Here is a 27,819-nt window from a genome sequence, read left to right on the forward strand (position 1 = left end):
CTGGACAAGGCAGTATGTTTTAAACAGCAGCAGCTACATAATGGTATTGGCCATTGTTTACAAGTGTGTTGGATGGTGCTGGTCTGACTGCAGCTCCCTGCGGCAACTCAGCAGTGTGACAAGCCTCCATTGTGAACTATCACAAATTGACAACCTGCTGAATTCTCTGACTCCAGACATACACAAAGGCACACAGGGATGTGATCCTCAGCTCTATGCAAGAAGCACCAGCTTGGAGGAAATAAAGAAAATAGTCTTACCTTTCCAAGAGGCACATTGACATCAAGGCCAAAGAATAAAGGCAAGAGAGAAGAACAAGAATAGAAATAGAAACTGCAGAAGAAAAAGAAGATTGTGTAAAAACTAATGGTCATGGCATTGTAAGTGTCAGAATTATTTTTGCACTCTGTAGGACAACTAGAGTGACTATGCATTCCAAAAACACTGTATTTCCCTAGTTACTTCTGTAGGTACCATATCACCTCCTAGGATTAGAAAACTGATCCCATTAATTTTGGTGATCAGTTACAGCTGGCACCATATTGAAAGCCTGAGGTAGAACTGTCACTATGAACCACCATGGGTTGACTTAAGTCAACAAAGCTAGATATCAGAAATAGCATGGGTAGTATTTTTAAGTGCATTTAAAAACTGCCATCAATCCATGCTGGAAATAGCCCAGGAATATCTATATGCATATATATATACACACATACACACACATAATATCAAACCCTAACCATTAAATGTTTAATAATCAATTTTGGATGTCTCATTTTAATAGTGAATGTGTTGTCTTCAGAGATGTGATTTTTTGTGAGTTGAAAATTGACACTAAAAATTCTCGTATTTAAGGTCTCCATTTGACCATGGAGGAAGTTCTGCTTTGCTTTTTTATTTTCACCACAGATTATCATCTGTTATTTTTCCAAGTTACGTATGTTAGAAAGACAGACACTGAATCCTTATATCACAAAAATTAGTAGAAAAGCAGAAAGAATTATGTCTATCAAGTTTTACACTATGCCCACTTGTTTCACTTTAGGAACATACATATAAACTGAAAGGGCTCGTTAGCACTGCTGCCACTATACAAATAGAGCCATTATTTCATATTCTATTTCACACATGGATGTTGATATTTACTAATAAAAGTACATCAAGGCCACCACCAGAGACGCATCTTACACCAGCCTGGCATTTCTAGAAAAGACGTTCTTGGTAGCAGCATGCTGTGCTATGATCTTTTGTCAGCAGCCCTATCTAACCCAGCTACAAGTAGAAAAACATGTCCGTGAGACAGAGGTGGCCTTATTCATTAAAAAAAAAACAACGCAGTGCGTATTTTGAGAGAGAGAGAGAGAGAGAGAGAGTATGTATATATATTACATACAAAGAATGTGCAGATACAGTTCTTTGGCAGTTCAGTTAAAGGACAAGATTCTAGTGCTGGATTTATGTCACAGAGTAATTACAAGCTTCAGTAAAAAGGGCAGCATCAGAACCTGAGTTCTCTAGTCCTGCCAGATAAGAACCATTTTCACTTGGTTTCATTCAGTCCTTCCTGCTTGCTAGCCTCACCTTGCTTTTAATGGAAGCATTGCCTCTCTACCAACACAGCATTTAACAGCCAAGTAATGGCTTCCTCATTTGGTACGTTTATCATTCACCATAATTAAAAGTGTTTGGCATATATTTCCTAAAACGAAATGTTGTAGAGGGGACTCTAAGATTAAAGTCTGTGTATACAATCTGAAAAGAAAGCATAGTAGAACAGCACCAAGAGATCCAGCTGATTCAGCTAAACAGAAAGCTTGTGTAATTCACAAGAACTAGGTCATCATGTTCAAAAAAGTTGCTCAGTGTGCTTCAGAAGCATGACAGAACCAACCTTTTCCTCCAGATCCTTAATTTGTCTCTTCTGGATGTCAGTTTTATCTTCTAAATCTCGGATCCTCTAGAAATCAGAAAAGAAAGCATCTAGACTGAATTCTCAGTAAATCTACTCTGCTGAAGAAATAACTTAATGTTTTGAGTGCCAAGAGCCTGGAAATTAACAAATCCATTTCTTTGGCAGGGATAATCTCGTGTAGTACCATGACCCCATCCACCAACCCTGCCCAACCATGACTTTATCATCTGTACAACTGCTCAAAACATGCTACTGCAGATACGTGACTGTATCCTCAAATGCTGGAAATTAATATCAACTAAAAAGCTCCCTCATGACCTGGAGCTTGCCTAAATTTGACCTCAGCTTACGTTCTTATACAGCGAATCTGAGTAGATACACATGCACATGGTTCCTTTTTCTTACCTGATGAGCCTGCTGGAGCAGCTCCATCCTCTCCTGAAGAATCTGGCAATCATATTCTCTGCTTTTCCTCAGCATCTGACGTCTTAGCTTTTCTACTGCTGTCCTCAGCTCTTCCTGCTGTTTTTCAGTCAGTAGTTCCCCAAACTTTATCACTGTTTCTTGCTGCAAAGCATTGTACAAGGTGGCTTCAAGCTCCTGGATCCTCTGGTTGATGCAATACCAAAAGCCAATTAGAGATGAAGCATTGTTTAAAACACAGTGAGAATTGGGAGTCTGGTGGCAGATTCAGGCACCTGCATGAGAGGTGGGCTCTGTGCTCAAGTGTGCAAAAATGTGGAAAAAAGAGAACTCAAAATGGTTCAGCATTTTGACAACAGGATGTGAACTTTGATTTTTAAAATATTTTAATACAATTTTCACTGAAATCCCTACACTTTACTTTTTTTTTTTTAAGCAGTTACAGACATTAGGAGTCGGATAGATTTTTCGTACCTGTAAGTGCAAGGATGAACATATCACCAATTCTAGAATTTTGCCCATTGTGCTAAAAAACAAGAAGGAAGACTGAAGGTCACTCTCAGACTACTTTGCTCTTAATGCTGCTAATCAACGAGCATTCTCGTTCCAGATCTGAGTTCCAGTTGGTTGCACTGACTTCAGCTGGACAAGCTGACATTAATGAGCAGTATTTGCCTTTAACTGACAAAAAAGTTTCAGACTTCAGGAGACCTGCCTTTCTGTGACGTAAAAAGGCGGGTGTCATGGTGACTGTGCAGATTGCATGGAAGAGCATTAGAAGAATGGAAAAAAAGAAATAAAATAAAAAATAAATTAAAAAAAACCCCAAAAAAAATAAAAAAAACCAAAACAAAACAAAAAACAAAAAAACCAAACAAACAAAAAACCAACCAACAAAAAACAACTAGGAAAAAAGCAAAAAAACTCTCTTCCTGACCCAGCAGGAGTCTGTGTCCTGTCACAGTGCTGGCCAATATGTGCTGTAGAACTTCCTTTGTACATACCATGTATGCTTGGTCAAGAGCCTGCTTCCTGTAGTCCAACTCCTCCTCCAAATAACCTTTTATTTTGCAAAATTGCTCCTACAACAAAGGATCATGTAGCCAGAAAAATTAACGAGTTACTCCAAATATTTTGAGAATTCTTATACAATCAACTACAATTAACTGACTCAGGCAGGACTAGGAGACTGGTCATCAAACTCTGCGGAGTTATTAATATCTGAGCTAGAAAAGAAGGAAGGGAAAATAGCAGTGTGTTGCTTTTGTATGATAATACAGCTGATCTACATGGAACATCATCTCTTTGTTGACTTCAGTGATATTGCTTTGCATTTCAGTAATGCAATTTAGGGGTTTCTGTATGATTTTTCAAAAGATACATCCTCTGGCATCATGGACAACTCCTTTTGTGCTTTCTCTTATTCTAGAAGTGTGAGAGTGTAATAAACTGAACAGGTATATTCATGTTGACATTATCTGGGGGAAGCTGCTCTAACTTCTCAGCATACCTTAAGCTGAACTGACTCAAATACAGACAAACCACAGGAACAGAATGTAAACCACTACAGCTATCCAACTCTTGTAGTTATGCTTGTTCATCTTGTAGGTTAACAAGAATAAAAACAGAGTAAGGTACTAACTTTACTGGTGCTATAGCAGCTTCAGTTCAGCTGTGGATATTTTACCTTTAGGATGGTAAAGGCTTAAAATGTAATGAAAGAAAACAGTGTAATAATTCATTAGTTTCCCACAAACTGGTGTATAGTAAAATGTGATACAACAGCTGGTATTTAGACTGTGAATCTTATGAGACAAAGAGTGCAGTCATTTTCATCTCTGAAAATCACTGAGCAATCTTCCAGCCCTCTGTACTTTTAAACAGTCATCCTCATGGAAGTAGAAAGTTTTCAAATCTTCACTATTTCTGTTTCTGTTATTCTGCTGTTGCATGTAAACCAGACCAGTAACAACTGCATGGATTCATCAGAGGAAGGCTGCATACCTCATTTGCCAAAAGACCTTTTTAGTTATCTTTTGGCATACCAAGTGAATGTGATGCACTCAGTGCCTTGCGCCTAAAATGTGTATTAAGGGAAGTTTGCTTACCATATCACTTTCCAGTTCCATCATCTTCTGATGCAGAGCAGCTTCAGCTCCCTCAATCTGCTGGATCCACTGGAGGGAAGACAATGAGAGCTGTAACCTGCTGTGTTTTCTAGGCACATGGGCAGTGGCAAGACATCTACAGCATCTTGTTAGTCTATTCTTAATAACCTATTGGTAGTTCTGGGCCCATCTTGAGGCTGTTCTTGTGTGACAGGGGCAGCCATGGTGTCTGCAGGTAGCCCTTGACAGAGAAGCAGCAACAGGATCACCATTACCAGATTGCTGGAAGATGGAAAAGCACACTTCCTTGGATGGACAAGGAACCCATTTCATCCCATGGATAAGGGCCCACGATAGGGCTCTAGCATCTTACAGAATAATAGAATGGTTAGGGTAGAAAGGACCTTAAGATCATCCAAGTTCCAACCCCCCTGCCATGGGCAGGGATGCCTCACACTAGACCATGTTGCCCAAGGCTCTGTCCAACCTGGCCTTGAACACTGCTGGGGATGGAGCATTTACCACTTCTCTGGGCAACCTATTCCAGTGCCTCTTTTAAACTATCTTAAAAATAGTTTAGCTGGGTAGATGGCAATTCTCTGTAAAGAGAAGGAATTGTTGACTAGAATCTGTGGAAGCTGTCATATTGACAAAATTGTGTGCTGCATTTGTGCCACAGAAATCAATTTTAGCCAATCCCCATTTTCTTTTTCATTTCCAAAACAAGGAACTTAGACACATACTTGCAGCAGAAATCTTGTATACGGATCCCTTCAGAAGCTTCGGAAATGTCAGGACTAGAGATCCCATGCTATAATTCATTACAGCTTCAATGTCTGATGGTTTCTCATTCAGTTTATATTTGCGAGTTTCATTAGACATTCTTTTTGTATTTGCAGTTGTTTTGACTTCACAGCTTGGGCCAGCTGAGTTTGGTGGTTTTGCTGCTTTAGCAGGTGTTTGGGACTGTGCTGGCACAGTTTGCTTCATCTGGGGAATTGCTTCCTATGCTAGAAAGTTTGACAATATTGACAACAACAGAGCAGAAAATTCCTGGTGTTACATGAGGCCTTTGATGACAACTGAGAAAAGCAAGCACAAAATTTACCTTTTCTGCCAAGGACAACACAGTGGAAGCCTGAATTATGGCCACTTGTTCTTCATTTCTCAAATTCTGAGAAGGGAAAGAAAGGGAAGAAGAAAATTGGCAACAGTTTCCTTTATGAATAAAGATAATCCAGGTGATACATTAGGTCTACAGTTTTCAGGGGATCCCTCTAGTACCGGGTATCCCATCGAAACAGTCACTCTGTTAACATATTGAAAAGAATACTGCTTTCGCCTTTCTGCATGATATGGACTAACTATATGTTTTTGTTCCATTGCATCTTAAGAGAAATGTAAACTAAAATTAGACCCATTTGTCTTTCTTCCTGCTAGTTTTACAAAGCTGAATTTCCATTAAAGCTTTTGGAAAAATAATGCTGATTTACACCAGCACATGAACAGTCAATCATGATCCTTTGTTTTTATTTCTTACTCGCTTTCTTAAAACACACCTAAGGTTGGCCAGAGGTACACGACAATCTCTTTTACACAGATGACTAAAGCATACAGCAATGCCCACTTAGAAAGCACTAAGGGATTTGATAACTCTTGCCTATTTATGAAACTGTATGTGGAGGAATCCTAGTCCTGATGAAGAGTGGTTGGCTCAAACTGCCAAACGAATTAATGCGCTTTCCTGAACGACTGGAATGCAGTCAGGCCCAGTTCCAAGTATCAGTGGCCTTTGGACAGTCTCCCAGTCTGCTAAACCAGATGTTAAAGCTGCTACTTTGTTACTAGGTCTCTGACTATTGAAATCTCACAAATCCATAATTTATGGAAATAATCAGTCCTTAAATTAATTGTTCTGACGCTGCCTAATTTAACAAGTATCTTTGAAAATAGCCATGTTAATTATAGATCTCAATTACTCTCCTGTACAAAATGCAGCTTGTAAAGGGAAAGTATCTCTGACTTTAGCTTACCCCGTTATCACCTAGGATGTCTAACTGCTTTATAAGGTCTGGGATGCTGACATCCTGCAAAAAGAGAATAAGGTAAAGGCACAGAACACACATTCTGTCACAGCTGCGATATTCATCCCTCCTACAATCCAAGTTCAAATCAACCATTTTGTTTTATCCCACGGAAATGCATCACACACTGATTTCAGTTACCTCTGAGCCAGGCTTTGTCATCATGGTGAAAATTATGAGTCCAATTCAATTGTGTCAGTCATCACACACTCATTTTAGACTGAGTTTAAATGTTTAAAATTTAGTGGAGTTATTGGCAGACATCAATGTTATAAGGGTTATATGGGCAACATCCGCTGCTCCTGTAATTAGAAGTGCTGCTTTATAAAACTGACATACCTTAACCCCTTCCTTCATGCAGTAGATCTGTAGAGCACTCACACCATCTGAGAATGGGTGAATCTGGAGATTAAATGGTGGGGACCGTCTCTCTCTTTCCTGAAAATAAATTGAAAAGATGACAGAGAACATATTAGATGGAGATGGACACAGAACTCATTAAATGCCATAGCTGCTGTTTATATCATGCTTTGCAAAGCCAAGCTCGTCATTTTACAAGTCAAAGATAGAAACATTTAGACCTAGTCTGAAAAACAGTGTGCCAAGTGGGATGGGATCCTAAACCCAGGATAATTCTCTGACAGAAGATTATTGATTTGATGAATTATGTTAATCAGCAAATTGACTGGGGAAAGGCTGTCACTTGCTAAGACTCAAGTGATTCGCCTATTGAGGTACTGAACAACTATATACTGCCTTTAGAAACAGGTATTTGACTTAAGACTAGTAGGATACTCCAATTACGCACTTGCTCGTCCTGTTATGCTGTGTGTTCTAGTATCTGCGGAAAGTAGTAAGTTCAAAAAAGTTGATCAAATTACCTATTTATACACCCTCATTGCATAAAATCTACAAATACTTGTCTGGTTTTAAAGGACCAAAGGCAAAAATAAAATTGGAAGATGTTATTTCTCATCCCTTTCAAGTACTCAGCAAGCACAGCAGAGAAGATCATATTTCACCTTCAAATATTCTTGGTTTATGTAATTCACTTGATCAGGCCAGTTCCATGTCATATGGAAACACAGCTGTCAGGTAAAACTGGGAAAGATCTTTAAAAAAGGGACAAATCTGTCCCGGCACTGAATCATGAGAGCTGGGAAAGGCCCTGCATTACCTTCAAGCTCTGAATGGCAAGTATGTAAAGGCTTTGGAGAGCAACTGAGAAATAAACCAGCTCATACTGGAGAGAAAGCAGGTGGAAGTTTTTGTCTTTAGCGCTCCTAACAAGAATCTGTAACCAGGGGCAGACTAGGAAGAGGGAGATCAAGGTCTAACACAGTCCTCTGGCTACCTGCAGAGGCTTCTGTAGCTCCTCCATCAATCTCTAGTGTCACTTGAGGGACCTTTCTTACCTAATGCAGGCGATGAGGAGAGTTGCTCAACAGGGAACATGTCCAGAGCCTGCAAAAGTGATGGTGCTTGCAAGTGGGCAGACAGGCTGCTGCTGTTCCACCGTGCTAGGACCTACAGCCTCCAGACACAGATCAGGAGAGCTCTAGGCGAATCATTATGTGCCCATAGGCAAGCACTGCTGGCTTTTCACACGTGCCAGCATTGGCAAGAATGATGATAAAGGCTATAGGAGCAAGACCACATTCGCCTGTATAAAACAAAAAAACTGAGGTACAGAGAGATCAGATCTAAACGTGCCTCAGGAGTCAGTAGCACAGAGGCCACTGCAAACCCTTGTCCAGGGAGGCTGTGTCCCCTGGCCACCTTGGCTCTGCGCCCCAGCTGCCCACAGGTGCTCACAGCAGGTCAGCAGCTCCAGCATCACCAGCAGCACTGGGGATCCACAGATTCCCCTGCAGAGCTGGAGGAGCTCCTTGCAGGCTGCCGCAGGCCTGGCTTCAGCTCCCTTTGCCAGGGCATCTGGCATGCACACTGCTCCTCTGCCATGAAGAGTGCTCCAACCACCAGGTACACATCGGTTTGGGTACGACAGCCCCCGTCTCCTCTCACAGCCAAGTTCCCACAGTGAAGAGACTTCAAAATTCTCTGGGTCAGAGGGGACAAGCTACAACCCCTTTACCCCCATAAGACAACAGCCCTGGGTCTGACACTTTCTGTTACAACTGCTTATGCAATTTCATCGATCATTGCTGAATTAAACTTCAAACAGTTCCACTCCTTCAAGCAAAGGCTAGAGAGGTGCACTCCTCCTCACAGCAGCACTCTCAATGAAATTTCAACTCGTCTCATCACCCTTGCTGAAAGAAGGGAAAAGAACAAAGCCAGTATAATTTACAGATCAGCAGTAAGATTTTCATAGGGGGAAGTAGGGACCCTGAAGAAGGAATTGTACCTGCATCTCTGACTTCTCAGAGGCACACTCTTCAGCTATTAGAGATAAAATAATATTATTATCAACATTTCTTTCTCCTCCAAAACCTGCTGAGGTTCATGAAAACAAAAACAAACTAAAAAAGAACCCCAAAACCAACGAACCAACCAACTAACCAACCAACAATTCCACACAAAAGCCTGGGTACCTACTCTCAGGAGAGATCTTAGCTGTGAACCAGGATACAGCCCTGAGCAAAGCATGTGAGGATGGGGTTTAAGACTTGCTTACTTAGTTAATTCAAATGTAATTAATTTCTGCTGGTTTCAGTAGACTCCAGGCCAGCAAGAAGAACAAAGAGACTGCTCCAAAGTACTAGAAAAATCATATCCGCAGGTGTGGTAACTAAGAGCCACACTGACACTAATCAGCTAAGCTTATCTATGCACACTGGGCACCTCACTCACGGAGATTTCCAGGATATTAGAGCTGACATACTTCAGCTCACAATTAAAAATGCTGGGCCTGATTTGTTACTCTGCTGTATCCCTAAAATGCTTGGGTAAACACTCGATTAAAGTTGGTGTCCAGTGCAAGTGCAATAGTTTAATTTGCTACCAGCTCTACTGTAATGAGCTCATCCATCACCTCCAGCTCAAGGTTGCGGAACTCCAGCAGCTCATTCTGGTCTCGGGCATCCTGCAGCTCCTGTTGCAGGCGGTTGTTTTCTCCTTCCAGTTTCTCTATCTAATAGAAACATGTAAGTTCAGAATCTGTGTGACTGTTACAAGAAACATTGAACATTTGGTGAGTGGCAGTTGAGGTAGCATAGGGAGTGCAAAATCCAAACTCTAGAGATGATTCATTACTTGCTGTTTTACCTCACTGAATCTTTAGTTTACAGGTGAACTTCAGCTCATCAACTTCCTAAACATCATAAAATGCTTAGGCTGGAGATTTTCCTAAAAGGATCTAACCCTCATGAAGATCAGCAGTGATGTTAACTCTACAGAGGTGTCATGTTAGCTATCAGATTAATCTGCATCAGCTGTTAAACACACTGCTCTCACAGTAAAATGGTAGAATAGATTGTTTGGGGAGGGACGTGGAGACATCATTATTGAGGGACTCTGGGAAGAGGCTGCATAAACATTTATCAGAAATGACACAGAAACAGTTACACCTGCCTTGGAGAACTTGGCCTAGATCAGACATTCCTAGTGCATAGCACCTGAAGCACAGATGGCATACAGGGAGAGCTGTCTGTAGAGGCAGATACCTGAGCAGCCATCCCACCCCATGCAAGTGCTCCTGAGAACGGCACAGCAAGTATCTCCACACAAGGATTTCTGTTAGCAGATAGACTTAAATACCACCTATTAGCCAATTGTCCACAACAAGCAAGCTATAGACAACTCTACCGCTAGCTCCTCAGCCTGCTCTCTTTTGCAAGTCTCCAACTAGTGCCACGACATCTATTTTGCAATCAGGTTGCCTGAGTAGGGCCCTAGACAAAAGCTAGGGAGCATGGTAAGACCAAGGTCAAATGTGCCCCCATGGGTCAGTTTGTCTGGATGGGGAAGAATGGCACAGGGCTGGAAGATCGCTAGGTGTTTTTATAGAAGAGGAGGAACACAGGCAAAGAAATCTCATCTCACGAGGTGACAGACAGCAGGAGACCTTGTGCCTCTTGCTGATGGCAGTCATATGTATTGCCACTACTGTTACTCTTGGTGATATGCAAGCAGTGTTGAGGTCCTTCATATCTATATATTCCACGATTAAAAATATATACATACAAATACATACACACACAAACAAACGATATTCCTAAATGCACCAAGGGGCTGAGCTGTACAAGTTCGATTAGACTTAGGACAACTTTAAGCCCTTAAAAATACAGGAGGATGCACAAGGACTAGGACTATAAAAGGGTCCTGGTGTTAGAGGGTGACTGCATTTCTACTGCTGTTTCACACCAGAAGCTAAGCTCAAAACATCCTGCCAGGGTAGCAGCAGACTCTTCAGTGCAATGCTACTGGAACACAAAGGTCTGTGCCTCAGATCCAAAACAACGAATAGAGCTTCCAGCCCTCAGGCTGATGCTTACCAGCAGAGTTGGTGCATCAACAACTGCCAGCCATGAGAGTGCCTAAGGAACGCTGAAGAGGGCTCTTCTTTCTGTATGTCATCCTGTCCACATTAATCTATGTTGTTCTACCCTTATACGCAAGCACCACACTGCATGTCCAAAAAGTGTATTGCAGGACCCATATTACCTTTCAGAGTGAACACACAAAACTTGGGAACGTACCTTGTCTAAAAGCTCTTGGTTCCTTTTAATGAAAAGCTGTTTGTCCTCCACCCAGTGCGAGTCCTGTTGGATGAAGCAGTACTATTACAGAATAATCAAACTCCATGAGGCTGGGCATGTTTACTGAAAATTGGAGCCACAACATTCAGGCTTTAAAATCCTAGAGGAACAAACTGCCATTTACAGAACAACAACATACTGATCTACCAAGCTGTAGTAAGGCTTTCGAACTCACTAGATCTGCCTGTTTACTAAACAGCAATGTTACATCTCATGGAAATCTACTGAAATTGTGCCAGGTATTTTGTAAGCACAGAGGTAAGATCCAAAATAGGTAAAGAAAATACATAAGAAGTGCTTACCTGTCCTTTCTGTGCTAAAGTTTTCTCCAGATCTTCTATTTTAGCCTTATACCTCTGGACTTCAGCTTGGAGCTGCTCCTGAGCCTGTTGAAGTCAGGCACAGCATTAAATAATACAAAACCAGCAAGACTGGTATTAAAAGGAAACCAAACACAGCAGAGTCTGGGTTCATGCTGCTGCTTCCACTGACGAACTGTTACAAAGATTCTGGCTCAGCAGTGTTTTGTGCCACCCCTCAGCCTGGGGTACAGATGACACAAGGAAACAGTGGCAGATCAGCTCCTCTCCCCACCCAAGCCTATTACTACTGTATATTGCATTAGTAGTGAAACACAAGCTCAGGTATTTGGGGTCACAGGCTTTGCTCAAAGACCCTTGTAAGGGGCAGTCTCTGAATTGAGGAATAGTGGTCAGTAGGGTAGGAGTGGGATAAAGGTAATGGAAAGAAGCAATTGTAACTGCCTGCAAGGGCTTCAAGAGCCAACTCACCAAAGTGCTGAACAGCCTGATGCCATCTCACAGCTGACACTGCTTTTAGCAGGATTTTGGGCTGGAGACCACCTGAGGTCTGAATGATTCTACATCACTTTTAGACTTGGAACACACTTTTAGACAACACTTTTAGACTTGGAAGATTTACTGTAATCTGCATCACATTCAAATTTGAATGTGATTTGCATCTCTTTGTTAGAAACATGCAGGTGACTATTTGAAAGCCCATAGGCCTCCATTTACTTGTAAAACCCAACCCCTTCACACCAGGGCAAAACATGAGAAAACCCTTGTGAGCCGGTGCCAAACTGCAGAATTGCCTGTTTTGGCATGCCTGCCTACCTGCGGTTTTCAGGTTCAGGTGGAGGACAGTCCCTTGTAAACTGAGTCATTGTGACCATTCTTAGCAGTCATTCTTTTTAAATATACTCAATAAATGAGTGAAATAGACAAGTCTCAGTTGTATGGAAGTTGTATGTATGTCCTGATAGGAATTAAATGCTTTTACCCTCAGATACTGACCTTGGCTTCTCTTTCAGCATCTATGATGCCTCCCGTCTGCTCCTGCAGTAGCGCGTACGCCCTCTGCAGGGCCTGGTATTCCTTTGTCAGCTGTCGAAACCGCAGCTCTGATTCTTCCGCTGCTAAACCCTGAAGGATAAGACAGGACACGTTTAAGCACCAGACAGAAGAGCACTGCTAAAGCAAAGAATGCAAGTGTGATTTGTTAAGCACAATAGTTGGTTTACAGGTCTTGATTTGAATAGCTTTTTTTGTAGAGTTTACTGTAACATGAATAATGTGGAATTTACACAGAATTTATATATCTTTTAGCTTAAAGAAATGCAATAGGTTTATTTTCTTGAAGGAAGAGAGGGGAAAAAATCATGTTAGATTGCAATGAAGTCATACTGTAGATTCTATGAACTAGACTTTGAAAGAACCTCTCAGCATTTTATTGTATCAGTAAACAAAACTGAGGGCAAACTTAATGAAGAACTTAGCACTCAGTAAGCATTATAAAAACCTAACTGTTTCAACAGCCCAGCCACTTGCTTTGGAAGTCAAAGTCTCCTGAAAACCTGTCCTTGCCTATGGAAAGAGACAGCTCTTACCTCATCTAGATCATCATCTGGGGTTGCTGGTGTTCTGTCTGTTCTATATGAGGCCACAGAGGATGTTTCAGAGTCCATGGAATCATCATCATACCCAAAAACTGTATCCACCACATGTCTCTAAAGAAGGGAAAACATGATTTCTGAATCTCCTTGGAAACAGACAGCATGAGTTTCTGATGGGGTGAAAAGGTCAGTCCAAAATCACATTGCTGGTTACTTAAAGGCAAGACATATAAAAGAGCGATGGGCTACCCCTGCAACTACCATCTCCAAACCAACCCAAAAAGAACCACATGGAAGATTAGGTCTTGCATTGGTGGAGAATGAGTTTTCTCATTAATTTTTTCTGAGCTGAGGATCTGGCTCAGTCTAAAACTTGGAAAACATAATGGGAGCAGCACCATGCTAAAGGAAAAGTCTCTGCCCTTGCAGGAAGGCATGAGAATTGTTTGTTAACACGAAAGCTGTTCAGAAGACATCTATCAACATGCAGACTGATGGGCAAAGACAACACCACAACTGCATGGAAACGCATGCAGAATAGGGAACCCTTCTTATTCTTTCGGACTGCTGATACTTTTACTATCTCAGAGCTTTTCTCACCAATACTGCTGTTGGAATGAGTGAAAGCTATGCCAATACAAACTAGCATGAAGTAACCTTTATGTCACACATCCTTCCAGTACAACAGCAACTCATCTGTTGTAAGAGATTGCTCACACTACACACTTTGGTGAAATGTCTGACACCTCACTATCTTCTATCTCAGTAATTGAATTAAATCAAATGAAAACTATGTCCTACGAAGGTATAGATGCTTGGCACTGCTGGCTTAGCTTCAGGGTACAGATTTCAGCATTTAAATACTTGGTTTATGAATAATTCCACAGACAAACTGATCAATGGGCACTTAAGATGTGCTTCTGCTTTGCAGCATTTTTCACTTTTACTTACAGGTTGCAGCCTTCTAAACCTGTAATTTCAATCACACAAAAAACATGTACCAAAGATGCCAATAACCTTTTGCACATATTATCTTTTTTTGTTGTTCATTATTTTTCCAAGTAGAAGACAATAGCCATATTATCCCATGTTATAATCTCTGGCTTTGAAATAAAGTTGACCGATTAAAATATTTTTTAGTCCTTGTCTGCCAGCTATATCTGCTGTGTCTTGCTTCAAAACCCACAGAGAAACAATGTGATGACACTGAAATTCTCTTGTGTAGGATACTTTCACAGAGCATGGCTGACATACTAAGGGATGTGCTTGGAGGACAAAGAGCAACTAAGCTCTGTTTCATACACAGCATTTCCACTTTCTGAAGGTAGGACACGGCTGTTACAAAGTCATTCTTCACATATGGCTGATAAAGGAACTATTTGAACCACTACTGACTACTCAGCATCAGCTTTGGACTTGACCCAATTCAGGGTAATACATGGAGTAGCCAAAGGCCTGTGAAACTGAGCAGGAGAGAATGACACTCAATTTAAAAACTTCCACTTGAAGAATAAAGATGCACAAAGATTTTGCTTTACCGCATATGTACTATGAAAAATAGATAGCAGAAGATAGATGGGAGGGTCTCTGGAAATGTAAATACACCACAGCATAATAGACATCGAGTTCAATACTTATAGAAACCAGAGGGAAAGAAGATTGTTACTATTTCAGAGGGAGTGGGGGAAAGCCTTATTTTACTGGAAATAAAACAGCTACGTACCCTTAACTGAATTTCAAAGTGGAGTTAAAAAGCTCTCCCAAAGTAACTAGGTGTTTATAAACCTGATCTCTAAAGCAGATTGTTATAATCCACAAAGCTCTCTTTAATCAGATTGCTAAAGTGTGTTTTCCTACAGAGCCTACTAGTATTTTTATAAACTGAAAACCATTTTCCTCTTACCTTAATTGGCTTTGAGCTTCTCTTATGCTTTCTGCGACGAATGAGTTTCTCCCTGTCCTGGAAAATAAGATTAAAAAGTTACTCTCGTCTTGTTTGCAGCTTTAGAAGGCCAAATCTACAGAGGAAATAAACCATTGGGCTTTCACCAACTCTCTGTTCATACATTCAAACAGCAATCTGATTCCAGGTGGGAGGATTCATATCCAAATCTCTATGCATGTCAGCTGAAAACCACTTGAGGAAGGGAAGATGGGATATCTGCAGAAAACTCCTTGTTGTGCCGTTGCCTTGACAGGCTGTTGAATGACAGGCACTGATAGATTTCCTGTTAAAAATCACTGGGAGGCCTGTTGCAGGGGACTGGTTTGGGCTTTGTATGAGGCGCTACCTCTGTTTCAAAGTTGTTACATGATGCTAGTGTTGCTCTCACCCCTCCTCGTAGTGGTCTCTTAGAAGAGGCAACAGCCTGTTTTGGAGTCTCTTTCCCCTTACCCTCAACATCATAATACAAAGTCAGCTGAAAAAGGGATTGTCAGTATTAAATGACAGAAGAACTAGTGAACCACCGTCTAGCAGCACACGCTTTTCCAGCACATGGTATCACACTGTGTGCCTGCCTCTTGTTAAGGAAATTTTGAATGGTAGCTTAGTTATAATAGTAAAACAAAACAGCCTTGTGAACATGTAGGTATCTTCCCAAGCTCCACAGTTCTTAGTCTGCGTTCATTTCTAGAGCTCAGTTCACACACGAGTTATACTTTTGAGTTGTAGGGGCTGATGCCCCACTAGAAATTCAATGAAACTGCTCCCTTGCACACCTACATCTAAAAATCTGCCGATGTTAAAAGTAAGATATTAACCCCTGGAGCTCTAGTTATAAGAAGAAGTGAACCGTACACAGGAATTGTTCCTAATTTCCTGGTGCTCTGGACATACCCTTGTTAGCTCATCGATTATGTTCTGTTGTTCTATGACCTGAAGCTTTAAGAATTCAGTTTCTTGTTCCTCATTAGCCTGATCCAGGTCATTGAGAGATCTTAATTTCTTTAGGGGAGGATGTGATGTCATTTTTTCTCTCTGTGATAGGAAGAGAAACAGATAAACTAAGACCCAGCAACTAAAAGACCACCTTCAGCTAAAAATTAGACATTTAAGCTGTACAGCTCTTTAAATATTCCTCAGATACATCATTTTTATAACTTTATTAATACCCGTCAGCACTTCTTAACAATAGAGCAGCACAGGAAGTTTGAGTTCTTCAACCAGAAAAACAAAGCTTTACCTATTTACTTATTATGTGGCAAGATAGCCTCTACAGCAGCCCTTACACCCATAGCTCTTCCTTTGCCCTGCATCAAGATGCCATAACGTACAGCAAATTTAGCTGAAGTCCTTACCTGTTCAATGGGTGTGCAAATAGCATCTAATCCCATGACCCCATGCCCTTACTGATATCCATTGCATGGCCATATACACTGAGGAAAGGGACATACTTTAGTCACGTGAAAGACTTAAATCCAGTCAGAAGAAGAGGAAAGGTAAAAACTGTGGTACCACATCAGTTTTAACTAGAAATCCACATCCTGCCAGGATAAGAGATGGCTACAGCCCGTGAGAATTGCTCTAGCCACCCACAGCCTGCTAGCTTCCATAATTTGGTCATCTATAGTGTAAAAAGCAGATGACAGGGAGCCAAGTTAGAACATATGTGCTCTGTGAACACACACGACAGTGGTGGTGCCTGCTGATGTCTAATGCATGCAGATTGCCAGGTCCCTTCTCTCTGCTGTGAGACAGCCCAAGGGACTATGATCTGTACTACCACAGCTGTGGAAGAACAATTCTGACCTGTGACACCTGAACTGCAGAGTCTTAAAGTGGATTAACCTTGTAACATTAAAGCCTTTTTTTCTGTAAGATGAGAAAGTGAATCTGATCCTCTCATCCTAATCGCAGGAAAGCTGCATCCATTGCAGAAGTCAGCCTGCTCAAGACTTTGCTGGTGCAAGCCCGAGCCAAGACACACAAACACACTTAGAGGAAGTTGTCTCAACCTTCCAGCTTACATCCGTCAACTCAGAACCTCCACCTCCTTTTTTATTAATGCCAAAGCAACCTCAGTGCATTTGTAGGGAGTGGATTCTGACTGATACTCAGGGAAATTCCATTTGAAGGAATAACACAGACATAACTGCTTTGACCCTATTTCATATAGCCCTGATGTGAAACTGATAACCCTAGCTAAATTTAGAATAACACAATTACTTTTTCCCATATCCATCTACTACGTTTATGTTTTATGGGAAGACTGTTATGTGCTCAGCGGCAGACCAGGACTTCACCATCATCAGCTCTAACAAGAACATGTATATTCAAAGATGAACATCACACTGGCTGAAAACATCACTCTTAACAGCTTCCTTTTTGAGTCCTAGACGCCAAACAGTAGAGCATGATATGACTCTGATACAATTATTTCTTTTTCTTTTTTTTTTTTTTTTTTAACAATTGAAACTCAATATTCTAATTTTGGAGATAGTATTAAAGATTCTGCATTCACATATTATGCATTCATTTAAGCATATTGTACATGTATACATACTACATAATGTTACAGTATGTACCTATTACATAGAGACATAAGCATGGCTCTATCTTATCAGTAGTATTACACACCATATACAACACTTTTTTTGTACGTATATGCATGCATACACTATGCAGATGTGGCAACCATAAGAGACATAGATCACACAGCAATCCTCACTTTGCTCTTCAATACCAACCATTTCTATATTTTCTTTAGTAACTGCTTTGAGTTTATCTTCCATGCGCTGCAAAGACTGCATAAGTTCATCATTTCTCTTCGTGAGGCACTTGTTCTTTTCCAGAAGAGGTTTACATTGTTTCTCAGCTTCTCGGACACGCTTCAGCTGGATTGATAATAGCAATTAATAACTGTAAATAATCTCACTCCTTTATTAGAAGTAATTTTATTACTTCCCTATTGGACTAATGTCCCAGTAAAATGCCAGTGTTCTAGTGAAACTGATGTTTATAGCTTACATAGCTTTATCTATATACCTCAAAACATTATTCTGCATATTTATTTCCAAAAGATGGCTTTATCAAGGAGAAACTCAGACTTACAGATGAAGCAACCCAAGAGAGTCAGGCAAAGCTGCTACAAAAGTCCAAAATGACCTGTGTTTCATCTGCAAGAAACTCCCTAGTTTTCTCACTGAAAGAAAGATTTGCCTAGGTAGCTACTCAGTCTGGACCACAGCGGTAACAACATAGTTCTAACTCCGGTTTTTCATGCCACACAGTGAAATACTTGTGCACATGCACAATGAACTTTCTTTTAATCAACAAATCCCATTAAGATAGGAAGATATCTTAGGGCATGCTTGGAAGTTCCAGTATTGGTACAACTAGAGTTTTAAGCAAGATCTCTTCGTCTGAAAAAAATAGTTCCGTTCAGTAATACTGAGCATTTTATAGCTATAGTTTCTTTCTCTAAGGGAGGACAAGGAAGACGGCATGTGGCTGTGTAAAGACATCGTCTCTGTGCCCAGATGATCTACTTAACAGAGGCACCTCCCCAGTTCTGTAGTGCTGTTTGTCTCTGGGAGGTTCCTGCCCCTTGCAGTTCTGCTGAGGAAAGGACTGCAAGTTTTCTGCATCTACTTAGCACAGTCAGCCACACTTGCTTACATCACCACATCATCTTACTAGGCTATTTAAACTAAACCAGGTTAGTTTAAATAGTTTAACTGAAGCAGGTTAGCAACTACCTGATGATGCCTTCTGCTAACAGAAAAGGGGAGAGCAGCTAGGAAGTCATTATATCTTTGATCAGAACAGCTGTGGACTAAACAACAATTTGTCTTACCCTAAGAAATAAGTTAGTTCTTGCTAATCTGAATGAATCAAAGCATGTGGTATTTCCAGCAGTACTCCTGGTCACTTTTAACAAAATGTGTTCATTGTAGCCATGTTGTGTGAAGAAAAGCTTAGCAGCTTCCTAAAAGTTTGCGTTTTTTTCTTTATAAAAAAATAACCTGAATATTTAATGACATGCAACAGGTAATCAAACTGACTCATCAAACTCCAAGCTATTCAGTATCACAGATATCTGAGAGTTGAGAGCTTTTCATAACTGGAGACATATGAACATATCTGTAATTTTCAATCCTGCTAAGACATTTTGCAAATATTACATTAAGAACTTGAAGAGAGTCAAGCCAGCTGAATTGATAAGGAACAAGTGTATTAGAACCCTTATCTCAGGAATAAAAAAAAAAAAAAAAAAGATCAGGAGTTGAATTTCACCACCCTCATCCTTAATCACAGGAGTGGAAATATGGAGAGGCTAAAAAGCCAGGGTGCTGACTTCAACACACACGTATCACCACCTAGGAGTAAGTCAGATAAAGGGGTCAATTCACCCCCGTCCAGTCTCCCTAGATCCCTTAACTGTTCTCAGCCTGATCAAATACTGGATTATAAACATCACTTCATTTCCAAGATAAGCCTCACCATACACTGTTGTATGCTCAAAAGGTCAAGGAGGGAACATAAGTGTTCATACAGACACAAAACTCTCTGCCTCAACTTTTATTGTGACTTTTTACTCATATCACTTCAATGAAATTACTGTTTAATTCTAGGATTAAAGAAATCATCCTCAGCCTCCTGAGTGACTAGCCTGATGGATGGAAAAGGCATATTCATCACTGCCTGTCATCCTTGGATCCACCTCTCTGTCTTTCCCTTTCCCTATGGCTCCCAACATCCTCTGTCCAACAGTGCAAAGCTCACACACCAGTTCATTCCGTTCATCAACAAGCAACGTATTCCTGTCCTCCAGCTTCCGGATTGTGGCATTCAGCTCTGCCATCCTCTTCTGGTTTCTGCGCAAGTCCTGTTCATTGGCAACAATATAAACCAGTTATTGAGTCTTTTCAAAATACATGCTTGGGAAAAGAATCCCCAAAACCCACACACCAGTCAAGTTGTCATCGTCAACAAATTGTAGTTGTGGAGTTTTACAGTATTGAATGTGCTGGCAAAAATATACATGTATTTGGAAGAAAGTATCTGGTTCGGGGGACACTTTAATTGAAAATTTTCTGCTGTTAAAAAGACTAAAGAGAAAACAACCGAACAAATGTTAGTATTTTTTTATGATGGGGAAGAAAAAGCAAAAAGATAAAAGATTCTAATTTTTATTGCCCTTTCCTATAAATCGCTTCTATTTGCTAAGCCACTATGTCAGGTGAGAAAGGACATCCTTTTCAGTATCAATTGCATTTACTTTCTCATTTCTTATATGTATAAATATGGGTATATTCACACATTTGTTGTGTAAACATCATATATTTAGTCACACAACTAGTGAGTTGCGTGCTTTGTGAGTGATGGCAAGGGCTGCATACCCAGAGAATAAGACAGAGACAAAGGAGGATTTCCCAGAAGTCTCCCAGATTCCGACCCCTGCCTTCTTCCTCCCCCTTCCTGCCCATCTTCCCAATTCTATGTGATTTTATGTGGTTTTAAGGGTGTGTGCTATCCAGGTAGCTATGCTCATGGAATGATTCTTCCAAAGGTGCACTAATTATTTAATATGTTTTATATTTGTAAATAGAGCAACTGAGGAAACAGCCTTATGAAGCTTGGTCTCATTAGCATTCTCTCTGAAAAATCTATAGACATAACTTCTCTGTAGTGAAAAAGAGCTGGAATGTTTTCCCAGGGCCAGAGAAAATATTAAGCAGGAGAAAATATTTAAGTTTAGAATGCAAGAGACACACAGCCATGTTTCTGCTTTGCAGGGGCCAGTAAAACCTGCATACAGGGCTGCTGCAGTGCTCCGAACCGTCTCCAGCCCTTCCTGGGATCTCTCTCTTGGGACTGCTCATGTTACACTCTGCCTCCTTCACCAAGAAGAGCTGTTCATCCAGAGCTTCCTTCTGCAGCTGCAGCTTCTGCACATAGCCTGTCTGCGTCTCCAGTTCTTTCTCCAAGGAAAATATGATCCTGTCTTTAGCCTTGATCTCATCCATCTGAATGAGAGAAAAAAAACCACAACACCACTTCAGCCTTCTCCAATATAGTAGCATCTGATTTACTTAACAGCAGTGTTCAACACTTAAATCTGCTATATCACACTGCACCAGGGTTGTAAAACAACACACTTTGAGGTTTCAGCCATAACAGTACATTGACACAGTGGTAGATTCACCAGCCTTACAGAGTGAAGCCCAGGGATTGAGCCTGGTGCAATGTTAACAGGTAACTGGGTGAACAGTTCAGGCTTTTGCATTTCATTTTCATCAGTTATTAATACCAGTGAAAAATAACTGGAAACTCTGACAAACCCCAAAAAGTTTAGAGTAGCTCCTCCTCGTGTAAATGCAGCTACGCTGGCTGGGACAGGAGAGGCTACGGTCCAGTTCTCACAAACAGATCTGTGCAGACCCAGCATTTCCTAAAGCTGATTGCCACGTTGTTAGTCTTCGACGAGTGCAAGCTCAGGCTATTCATTTTATTGCTATTTCACTTCTGTTTAATATCCCAGGAGTAGCCAAGACAAAAAGAAGTGCCACTTATTTCACCTCACAGCAATTTTTAACAATGATGGCCGGTAGGAAAATTTAGATGAAGACTTAGAATTTTAAGATCAGTGCGTGCAAGCCTTGCAACCATGAAAATTGATACAAAGCTGATATCATCATTAAACTCAAAAAAATTTGGTGAACCAGAATTTGCAAATCACTCTGGCAAAACAGAAGTACTGTTATCTGGGAATGCTATGAATAGTTGCCTGAAAACAAAAATTGTATCTGTTCTATTTTGGCAGCTTCAGGCAAAGACACTTTCTGGTCTTGCAGCTTTCCAGTCTTGCGGAAACCCTCCCCATATTTTTTTCCAATTAGTAGGACTAGATTCTGATCTCCATTCACTAGATGTCACTCTGATGTAACTTCCTGTGCTCTAATAACAATACAGTGGATTTGGAAAACACTCGTGTAAGATAAAAATAATTCTGGACTTGTTCAAGTTTCTTACACGAGTAAATAGCTGTCAAAAAGCCTTTCATCAGTTGCTAAAAATAAAATACAAAACACAATGGTGTAACCTGAGTTGATCTTAGTGTTACTATATTTAGCTCTGGTTTATCCTGAATTTGGCTATAGTTCCTTTCCATATTAAAACCTGAAGACAGAGCCTCAATTCCAGATGAGGGGAGGGAAAAAAAAAAGATGAATTAAAAAATAAAAAAATAGTAGTTTGTCCTCGTGGCTACACAAAACTGCAAATGGGGATCAAAGTAGCAAGAAGGGTCAAAATTCAGAAGGCAGATACGAAGAATCCACCACTACTAGTCTGTACTACATTACTGAGCATTCTGGCAACACAAGAACACACCTCCAGTACACAGATTTTGAACAGGTTGAGGATGACCTCCAAAAAATTATCATTCCTGACAGTTTACATCACTATTTCTTTTACTTAACTATCAAATCCTGAATTCCAGTTTTCAATCCAGACTTTCCACCATTGCAAGCAGGTCCAGCTCCCTGGATAGGGAAACATGGCAACTTGCACCATTGCTAATGTGGGCCTAATTTTGTTCATTTTCCCCTGTAATTACTGAAGGCTGTGCCAAGACCAAACCAATAGATCTCTCTCCTCCTGCCATGGATTAATGTGTTTAGAATACCATCGCAAGGGCAAGAGAAACTAACAAACCACAAGTGCAGATGCAAACACTCTTTTTCTAACACTTTGTATTGCACAAGTATTGGCATCTCAGCAAGCCAAATCCTCCTGGACTAGACCAACCACTTCCTCACTTTAAGGCGTTAGCTGCCATTGCAGTGGTTGCTCTCACCAACTCGCCATGATCTGCTTACTGCTGAGAAACAACAATGAGAAGCCTGCAATACTTTTGCAAACTGAGGTGCATTGCAGAGTTCTGCATTCAGAGAAAGCTAAGGGCACAAGAGGCAAACTCACTATGGCATAAAAGAACACATGAACTGTTTTGGTTACTGACCAGGCGGCGAATATCCCTTTCACTCTCCCATTTGATCTTGGAAATGGCTTCCTGGTGGGATTGATGCTCACTCCGAAGATCCCCTGCCTTGATCTTATCGGCTTGGATCATATTGTTAAGGGCCTCATCTACCTGCTTTTTGGCAGACTTCAGTTCAGTAATTTCCTGCAAAAGCTTAAGGCGCTCGGAGTCGAACTGTTTTCTGGCCTCCTCACGAGCCTCGATAGTCAGCGCTGTCCTTACTTTATCGCTGCTCCCATCCCGCAGCGCGCACAGTGCTGACTTCAGGCGCTGGATTTCGCTGTCTCGGACTTTGACCATCCGCGTCATCTCCTGCTCATGCTGTTTGATGAGGTTCTCCCTCACAGCCTGCAGCTCCTTCATTTTCTCCTCATGGAGTTTGGCTTTTAGCTCTGTGATCTGCACAGTCTGCTTGCGCTGCTCCACCTCACGGATGCGCTTAGTTTCTTGAGTCTTCTCCCTTTCAAGTTTAGCAACCTACATTAAGATAAAATGAGAGTCACTTGCTCCAAAGATAATGTTATCAAAACAGGCCCACCCAGACACACAGCCACATTAAATTGAGGAAGACCCTGCTGCAGAACCTAGATGATCCTTCACCCTCCTACAGCAAAAATATGAGCCAGCTCCCAGGGCATTCACATAGATTTTACACTGTCTTTACTCAAGCCAAAACAACCCTGTCTTCTCCAGGTGTCTTACCTCACACAGTGACACAACATGGACCTTCAGTATTTCCTAAGGTAATAAGACTCCATGTATATGCATGCATTGGTCTAACAACTTTCTATCCCATCAGCATCAGCCAAATTCACCAGAAAATTAGAGGGCTCAGATATAGCAAGGTTCTTATAACTTTCATGACTATGAAAGTCAATCAGATGAGAGAGAAGTGCTTGTCTCTCTATGATTCCACCTGAGGTAAGGTGCAAGTCTCAAAGTCCAGGAAACATTTCATCTTTTACAAATGTTCCTACCCATACATAGAGCTTTCTCAAACATTTGTAGTCACTTCTTAGTCACATATCTACAGACAAACATGCTTCATGGTTAGTATGCTCAGGAAACAGCTAGCTTTACTTAGAATACATTATTTGCCAGTCCTCATTAAAAATAGTTTTTAAAGTTCTTTGTTCATAGCTTTGGAATCAAACACACAGAGCAACCTGTCAGCCTGCAGTACACTTACACTAATACATCTCTAGGTGTAACTTCATACCCCTGAGCAATTCCACAATAGTCACCTGTGTGAACGTACACCAAAGGAAAGCAATGGATAAGGAATGGTTTCAGTTCAAAGCAAACTTGGTAGGTTTGTTACTTACAGTGAAAAAGAATGTGACTTCAAAGACCTTAAGAACTTCCTTGTTAATTCCTTATTGAAAAAGGACCACAAGGAAGAGTAAGCAAACCTCAAAAGTCAGGTTGGACAGGGCTATGAGCAGCCTGATCTAGTGGAACATGTTCCTGCCCGTGGCAGGTGTTTGGAACTGGATGACCTTTAAGGTCCCTTCCAACCAAAACCATTCTATATTCCGTGATTCTTTCAGAAAGAAAAAACAGGGGAAAAAAAACCCTGTCAATATGAATAAGCGCAGCAGTAGGTCATCTGAAAGCCCTCCAAAAGACACTGGTGGCCTAGCTTGCAGGCCTGATTGATTACTTGGAGAGGATTTAGTGAAGGTAGATTTCTATCACCAAGATCATTCTGACAAATAACACACCATAAAGATAAGAGGCATCTTCCTCAGAAGGCTCCATGGAAAACAAATCTGAAGGATTCTCCTAGAACTCACTCACATTTTGTAAGGGCTGCCCCATATAAACCATGCAGGAAAAGAGAGTGAAAAGTTCAGCAGAAGATACAGGCAAGAGCTGAAGCTGCAGCACATGGTTCTGAGGTGTCTAAAAGGTTTCTAAATTATCCGGAGACACCTCAAACCTCCACAGGGATGTCTATACCACAGGGCCATGGCTATACCCTGTGCGCCTGAGACTCGTCTGCCTTTAGCCTACATATCTGAGGCTGTAACTGTGGCAGACCCAAGTGGTACCTGAACAAGCTTTAAACACTGCATAAGTACTGTATAAATACAGTTCAGCTGCACTGCAGATACATTATAAGAGTTGACATGGATTTCCATGCTATACATTCAAGAAACACTTCACTTGACTTTGAAATAAGGGCATGCCTTGCTGAGATATCAGCCATTCAAAAAACAGCAATGCTACACAATTTCTAAACACTGAGTGGACAGGATGAAACCCACTAGATTGAATATGGCCAAAGATGTTATAAATGATGTGCTGCTCCATTTGAGTGCCAGAGGCTTCTTAAACTTGCACCTCAATAGAAAGAAGATTTTCCATGTAAACGACAGGACATTCACAGTAAGAAAATGTTGCATGTGGAGAAAGCAGCAGACCACTGTTGCAGGAAAGAGTTGTGTGGCATCTGTTCATTTTGTGATACTATCTTTTCCACGTGTTTCCCTCCTTCAGTGCAGACACTGCTAATTAAAACCAAACCCTCACTTACCTTTGATTTCTCCTGATGCAGCTCAATTTGAATGTCTGTTAGCTTGGTCCTGAGTTCCTCGTTGGCAGCCTGTAGGGCAACAATCAGTGCCTCAGGCTTTTCGCCCTTGCTACGTCCTTTTTTTGACATGGTTTCTTATCAGCGAGAGTCCACGCGTTTAATTATTTCAAATACAGACTGCCATCTTTTTCTGTTCCTTTCAGTGCCAGTTAGTTCAGCACCTACTGCGTGACATTCCTTAAGCTCCTGGACTCAGCTGCTTTGGAAGCCCTGTGAGAAATAAGACATACTATTATTTGTCAGTGGACAGTGCAGCATGACAGCTCACATGGTTACAGAACACAAGAGAGAGCTCACTTCTCCAAACACTGCAATCTTTGTCTGCAAACCTGCACGGGAGAACCCAGCACAATCAAGCTTCTATATGCAAGTCTGGTCTACTAGTGGAAATTCCATGTATGCCCTTTTTATGTTCTCAGAAAGGGGCGCCACACAATGAAGACAGGAGCTTGTTTACCATAAGGATTACTGCGGTTGAGAGTACAGGGCTAGGAGGGGTAGGTAAATTTAACCCAAGCCTTGCAGCCTGAGTTAACCACAAAGCAGGCACTTTAGTCTTGAGGATCTACCAACTGTATCTTCTTCTTACCCTTCCCAGCCCTTGATCCCCCCAACATCCTGTGCCACACCCAAAGACTTTCCACAACACAGAGGTACAATCTGCCATAGCTCTTCTCCGTCTCTCAAAAACTGGTGAAATACTGCTTCCAGGAATTCACCTGTCTTAGATAAACACAATGGTATCCATAGCCACAGCAAGAGAACAAAGCTGCATTAGGGGAACTCTAGACTGGACATTAGGAAGCATTTATCTACAAGAAGGTGGTCAAATACTGGTATGGGCTCTGTAGAGAGGTGGTCACTGCTCCATGCCTGTCAGTGTTTAAAAGGCATTTGGACAATGCCCTTAGTAACAAACATGCTTTAACTTTTGGTCAGCCCTGAAGTGGTCAGCCAGTTGGACTGGATGATCATTGTAGGTCCCTTCCAACTGAATTATCCTTTTCTAACACAAAGGATAACAAACCAGATCAACCTTGCAAATTCACTCTGTTGATCTGAATGAGTGTCCTACTGAGACATAGGAAGTTATGTCATCGTAAAGATATTTTGTTACTGTGTTTTATGTAGAGCAGCTCTAAATAGATAGACGGAGGTAGATTAAAAAAACCAAAAAAACCCACAAAACACATACCCCTGAAACAGTTTTTTGACTGGAACTTTCATTTAATTTGAGTAAATTAATATTTTAGACAAGAATTATCTTCTTTCGGTGCAACTCTTTTTCACCGAGTGTTGTGATATTCAGATGCCCAAAGTTGTATCTTTTCACCTGTAAAGGCAGCCTACCATTCTTTCAGAGGGAGGGGCCCAGTGAATTTGTCAGTTCTCCATCATATTGCTTTTAATACTTTTAACTGCATAAAGCTTGAATTTTATGCCAAAGCATTTTTTAAGTATCTGTTTTTCCAACACCTCCTTGCAGACTGCAGTGAGGGAATAACCTTTCATAAAAACCCCTGGTTGTCTTGCAACACCACATATCCCCACATGGTGCAAATTATATTTACTGAAGAGTACTGTCCCTGCAGTCTGCCGTGGAAATCTAGGCAAGTTTGGAGGCTAATTTCTCCAGCTGCCATGTCCTTACTACAATGAGCACTCTCAATCCCAAAGTGGGAAGGGAGCCAGTAAGATGTACTGGTTCTCAGCAGTACACATGATCATATCCCAGATTTTACATCTGAGAAGAAACAGTTTAGTTCCCTGGATAAATAAATTTCCTTGGTTTCAGTGGGACAAGCCTTCGGTGTATTGACCTCTCTATGAAGTACATCGGGCACTGTGCTGATGCCATTAGACATATCAGCTCAAGGAAATAAAAAACATCATAGCATTCCCAGATTGTGGGGATAACATGACACTCATACCTGTTTCAAAACCTGGTAGTTTATTTGGCAAAGCATCTATTTTGTGATTTCAAGAAGCATCTGTCACATCTGTAAGCAAAAAGACTAGCAGAATTATTTACGATGAATGTCTACCAAGTACAGTAGCAGCTGGAACA

At 41.1% G+C, this 27,819-nt stretch overlaps 1 protein-coding gene across 2 annotated transcripts; it reads right to left on the minus strand.

Annotated features, from left to right (window-relative positions):
* Nucleotides 1-259: 259 nt before the first annotated feature.
* Nucleotides 260-25,820, minus strand: JAKMIP2 (janus kinase and microtubule interacting protein 2). Of its 2 annotated transcripts, XM_010014260.1 has the most exons (20): nt 25,692-25,820; nt 23,132-23,629; nt 20,925-21,134; nt 19,895-19,993; nt 17,853-17,999; nt 16,003-16,143; nt 15,067-15,123; nt 13,158-13,277; nt 12,565-12,693; nt 11,551-11,634; nt 11,189-11,251; nt 9,523-9,621; nt 6,867-6,965; nt 6,477-6,530; nt 5,552-5,617; nt 4,444-4,512; nt 3,340-3,417; nt 2,318-2,521; nt 1,892-1,957; nt 260-333 (listed from the first exon to the last, which is right to left on the minus strand). In XM_010014260.1, the coding sequence occupies exons 1-20, from the start codon at nt 25,818-25,820 to the stop codon at nt 283-285; spliced, it is 2,463 nt and encodes an 820-aa protein (XP_010012562.1). In that variant the 3' UTR covers nt 260-282. The 2 variants fall into 2 exon arrangements, with proteins under 2 accessions (XP_010012562.1, XP_010012563.1); XM_010014261.1 differs by lacking the exon at nt 11,189-11,251 and having other exon boundaries at nt 262-333.
* Nucleotides 25,821-27,819: the final 1,999 nt, after the last annotated feature.

This window comes from Nestor notabilis, unplaced genomic scaffold (assembly GCF_000696875.1).
Source record: "Nestor notabilis isolate BGI_N333 unplaced genomic scaffold, ASM69687v1 scaffold10675, whole genome shotgun sequence".
Classification (NCBI taxonomy): Eukaryota; Metazoa; Chordata; class Aves; order Psittaciformes; family Psittacidae; genus Nestor; species Nestor notabilis.

Bases quoted from the DNA above. Each gene is read 5' to 3' on its own strand.
- JAKMIP2 (XM_010014260.1), bottom strand. From the start codon at position 25,820: ATGTCAAAAAAAGGACGTAGCAAGGGCGAAAAGCCTGAGGCACTGATT. The intron at 16,144-17,852 runs GTTGGTATTGAA...TTCCTATCACAG, and splicing joins CTAAAGAAAATATAGAAATG to AGAGAAAAAATGACATCACA. The intron at 2,522-3,339 runs GTATGTACAAAG...TGCATCAACCAG, and splicing joins CTCTTGACCAAGCATACATG to AGGATCCAGGAGCTTGAAGC.